The 5,090-nt window shown below is 42.5% G+C and overlaps 1 protein-coding gene across 1 annotated transcript; it reads left to right on the top strand.

Annotated features, from left to right (window-relative positions):
- The first annotated feature begins 1,705 nt into the window (after positions 1 to 1,705).
- On the top strand, positions 1,706 to 4,947 carry si:dkey-177p2.6 (cell division cycle-associated protein 4). Its single transcript, XM_014011833.1, has 2 exons — positions 1,706 to 1,832; positions 3,496 to 4,947. The coding sequence occupies exon 2, from the start codon at positions 3,500 to 3,502 to the stop codon at positions 4,223 to 4,225; it is 726 nt and encodes a 241-aa protein (XP_013867287.1). The 5' UTR covers positions 1,706 to 1,832; positions 3,496 to 3,499; the 3' UTR covers positions 4,226 to 4,947.
- Positions 4,948 to 5,090: the final 143 nt, after the last annotated feature.

Below are 5,090 nucleotides of genomic sequence, written 5' to 3' on the forward strand. Positions count from 1 at the left end.
CACTCATCTTCTGCATGAAGAGGATTTAAAACAAAAAAAAAGACCAAAACAATCCTGTGAATGCTGAAATAATATTAAATAAATAGTAAATAAGCATCACCTCTGTCCCCWTGACCTCACTCTGTGGCGGAGTGGTTAAAGGAGTCGTCATGGAACCGTAAGGTCGCTSGTTCAATCCCCGTCTCAGTGGTGTTCTTGGATGAGACACTTCACCCACCCTCTCCACTGAAGGCAGCCCCGCCCCCGCCARTGTTCTGTGGCTACAGTGTAGCTTACAACCCTCAGTGAGTGAATGTGTGAGTGTAAAGTGCTTTGGGGTCTGGAGGGACTTGATAAAGTGCTCAATAAGTTCAGTCCTTTTACCGTTTGTAAAGCAGACACTAAATTCTACGAAAAAAAAAGTTTTGTTTGTCTTCATATCCCTTAAATATGACGCTGGTGTTCAGAGCTGCTCTGAAAGCTGGCCTCCTGCTGGACCTGGTTAGGCTGTAGTTAAAAATTAATAACCTCCTGATGAGTCAGCAAAAACACAACCATAGAAGAGGGGAAAAGTCACCGGAGAGAGAGAGAGGAGGCAGTTGAAGAACAGAACAGAGTGAAGGATAAATAAAGGTAAAATAGGAGAAGTAGAGACGTGATGAACTCAGGAGGAAATGATGAACAAACTGAACCCAGAGTTTCCTTATTTGGTATTTCTCTTTTCCTTCCWCTGAGTCATCTGCTCCTTTAAAACGATGCGTTCAGGGACTCCACGCCGCCTTCAGGCCTCCCAGATATTTCTGAAATGGAGCTTTGATTTAAAACAAACACATAAAAGCTCACATCTTTTCACCGAATTAACGAGTCAAATCAGTTCTTTTAGACATGATTCAGGTTTATATTATTTTACAGCATTTAGCTGAACTCTGYTGTTCGTGTCAACGACATGATTCTTCTCGAACACTGCTGTGAAACATCACCCCCCCTCCCCTCAGCATGACAACACCACCACCATGCTTCACACTGGAAGCATGTTTTTACTCACACAGCAGATCAGACTTCTGTTTTGATTAGCTTAGGGTTTTTTTTCCAAACAATTCTGCTTTTAAAGCACAAACTAAAGGTTGTACCGTCCTGTAACAAACATTATTTAGCCTAACAAGAACATTATTTAAATTACTAACTTCAAAAACTACTGGTCTTGTTTGGTGCGTGCCTATCAGAAATGTGTAACTAATGTTTTAACAGTAATGTTTTAATAAATCTGTCAGTTTTGGTAAGTTTTATTACTGTTTTTATTGAAGTTAAATAATTTATTTTTAGGATAAACACTTTTTCTATATACAGTATTATTATTTATAAAACAATAATATCTGTAAATTAAAAAAACTATAAACATGTACTTAAAAACAAACAAAAAAAGGGAGAAATCAGATCATTATGGGTCTTGTTGGCCGCACACGTGTGCCCCGGTTTGTCCAAGCTGCTCGTGAACCGGCGGAACCAGCTGGCGCACATTCGCTGCCCCGTGAGGGGCGGGGCCTGSAGTTTGATTGGCATTTAAACGGTCCAATTCCACTTCTGCTTCCTGAGATCAMATTTCACCCTGAAGCCCCGCCTCCTCTCGCTCCTGAAGGCCCGCCTTCATTCTCCTCCCACCACAGCAGCTGCAGACGGTAGCCCCGCCCCCACCGCCTGCTCCCTCAGCTGAAACCCCGCCCCCTCACCCCTGCTCCAGCAGTCACGGTTCTTCCTCACACTCCGGGATCTCGACGGTACCGGAAAGCGACGACCTACCCAGCCGAGGAGGACACCACGGTTTAAACACTTCATGACACGACTTTACAAGACACGTAAGGTTTTTTTCTTTACCTCCATTTATTTATTTTAAATCTCTTAAAACATTTCCTGACGTCTTTTCCTGCTAACTTCCCTTTAAACGGAGCTGATGTGGAGGAGCTGTGCTCACATTAAAAKGGGGGTCGTTCAAAAATTAAGTAGGTTTGAATAAAAATCTTGCTCCTATTTATAAATACAAAGAAAAATATTTAATTAAAATATTAAATAWAGGGTTTTAGCATGTTAGGGTTTATTCTTTCTTATWAAAAGCTGCTGAAATCGCTCATAATGTAAATTTAAACCAGTTTAATTGATGTTAGCTGTTAAATAGAGGAGGATTTGTGAGTAACTAAAGGAGAAATAAAGTCTGCCAGCCTTTTAAACAGTGACTCAAATGTACTGTGTCACACAGAAGAAGAAAAAGCCTCACATGTCCAGCTCTATGTTTGTACAGTTTGTTCAACATTCATCTGCAGAGGAAAAATTCACTGGTTTTAAACCATTAAAAACCATCTTTACACAGTAAAGGTTTTATTACTGAGTCATCTTCCAAAGATTAKTCTGCAAAACTGTCCGGTTGTAGAAAATATTGTCAAAGTTTGTGCCTCTCAGGTAGGAAAACTCTGAAAAACACATTTTATGATAAGAAAAAGCAAGTTTTTTTTTAAATTTTGTAAAGATTTTGCAAAGTATAGAGCAGTGGTGTGTTTATAGGTGGGTCTGGGGTGGCCTTAGCCCACCTACTGACCTTTTTAATAGATGCTAAAAGTTATTTATCACAGCAGCTAAAAAACACAGACCTTAAATCTGTGATGTGATGTTTACAGACATTTTAGGTCCTAGAATCAAAACTAGCTTTAAAATAAACAGAAAGGTTGTTTAATTGGTGGCCTAAAGCACAAAAAAAKAGACAAGAAATGTTAAATGTTGGGGGGGCGGGGCTTGTCAGCAAGTGGGTGGGTATTAGTTACGCCCACTCTTAGCCACGCCCCCAGTGTACCATTTACTGCTTATAAAAGTATAAAAGTCATAGCACACGGCTTCAGATGAAGCTGTTTTAAAACAAATTCATTGACAAAATAGTCAGTTAAATTTTTTTAGCATTTAATATATAGGTTAATATTTTTTGAATGTTTGATATTTTATGTTTGTGTTTTATTTATTTTATTTACATTTAAAGTGCCTGATGCCTATACTTCAAACTCAAAAAGTCAAAGAAAGCGTCTTTATACTTAAGAATAATGGCATAATGCACGTGATTTTACCCATTTTGTCACATAACTGGCCTATTTTCGTTTAAATTTGTCTCAGCCAAAGGGAAACAGGAAGTGACATCAAAGGGGAACTATTTAATAAAATAAACTTGCTGATCTTGGTTTATTAAAACAATATCATTTAAACTTTAACTCTTCTTCATTTTTCTTTGATAGCAACTAAAAATAATCTAAAGAAACAGATTCTTCTCTACAGTCTGTGTTGTTAGCTTTTGTAACAACTCTCTGTTTACATGCTGACATCACTTCCTGTTTCTTCACATGCCAATATCTCAACAACCGTTCACCTGAGTGACGTGAAATTTGTTTTGCAGTATGTTATAAATGTTATCTTTCCAAAAATGCATTCATGTTTATTAGAAAAATCTGATGACACAGACTCTTTAACCTCCCGTCACCGCAGGTCAATGTTGGGTCGCGGTGTGAAGCGAAAGAGGAGCTGCTTGGAGGAGCTGGAGGTGGAGGTTCTCCCCGATGGCGCGAGGAAGCCAGACAGGAAGCAGGATGGGGGCGAGGACAGAGAGGAGGAAGCGGCGGCGAGCCTCCTGCAGCAGCGCCAGGTGGTCCTGGGCCTCTGCCTGAAGAAGCTGCAGGACGACCAGGCCGGCGTGGAGCTCAGCCTGCGCCGCTCCGTGCTGCTCGCCAACACGCTGCGGCAGATCCAGGAGGAGATGTGGCGCGACAGGACGAGAGGTCCGGACCGCCTCGACCCGGACTCCTGTCTGGTGAGGGACGGCTTCAGGGAGGACGTGTCTGTAACGTGTCCCGGGTGCGCAGAGGACGGCTGCTGCGACGCTGTGTCTCCTGATGCCCCCTCTCAGGACCCTAACGGACCCTCGGACCAGCAGAAGCCCCCGCCGGCCCCCGCCGGGAGCACGTTGAGCGACAGCGCCACGGGCTACCTGAGCGACCTGGCGCTGGACGAYATCTTCGAGGACATCGATACGTCCATGTACGAGACGTCGGACCTGCCTTGGTCCTGCGGGGGCGGGGCTCTGTGGCCCCTCGGCGTGTCGCTGTGGCCCGAGGAGAACCTGAAGCCCCCCAGCCTGTCCTCGGGCGGGGGGCTCCAGTCGTGTCTGATGGACCTGAACGACCTGGACTACATCATAGAGATTCTGGTGAAGTCCTGATGCTGGACCGGGTTTGGGTCAGGACCCCTGAAGGACACTAAACTTCTGATACCTCGTTTATTTGAACCAAACCTGCTTTTCTGCTGTTTTCTCTTCACTAAAGGCAGTTTTACTCGAGATTTATGGAAAAAAAAACTTTAGTTTTTTACAAAAACAAGTTGAAAATCGTCTAGAATCACAGAAAACAGGAAAACCTGAGTTTTATTTGTTTATTTAAACTATTTTCTCGTGTATCATCAGGTTCTCCGTCAGAGGAAGCTTCATTTATTTCTTCGGCTCATTTGCGAAACTTCGGCTCAGGTGGAAGCAACCTGAGCCGGTGCAGCTCGGGTCAGCCGGGCCCGTCAGATCGGACCTGCCCGGGTTGATAATTAATTGAAATCCCTTCAATTACTTAAGAGGGCGTGCTGCAGGCGGGAGGGCAAAGGGCCGGTTTCAGCGCCGCGACAAACTGTTTCCTGTTGCACAAACGTCCAGGAAAGGAACAAAAATCAGCTGAAGAAATGTCGATTATTTCGGCTGGTTGTGCACTGATCTACGTCCAGCTTCTGTAAAAGGAAGGAAAGTGTCACATAAATGTGACCCATCACATCGAAACAAGGATTAAGTCTAAAAATTGGTTTATGTAGAAATATGCAAATGTAGTGGTTTTGATTAAAACGTTTGCAAAAATTGCATTTTGTCAAAATAAAATGAAAAACATCTGAAATTTAATCATAAAACAAAAATTTGAAGCACTTTAGCAGCAACAAAAAAACTGATTTTGAGGAAAAATGCCTTAAAATTATGAGATATTTTATGCGAGCTAGCAAAGTTTTGTTTCTTTTCAGCTGGGAAATCTTAATATTCACATATAATTTGAGGT

The sequence above is a fragment of the Austrofundulus limnaeus genome, unplaced genomic scaffold, assembly GCF_001266775.1.
Source record: "Austrofundulus limnaeus strain Quisiro unplaced genomic scaffold, Austrofundulus_limnaeus-1.0 Scaffold85, whole genome shotgun sequence".
NCBI lineage: Eukaryota > Metazoa > Chordata > Actinopteri > Cyprinodontiformes > Rivulidae > Austrofundulus > Austrofundulus limnaeus.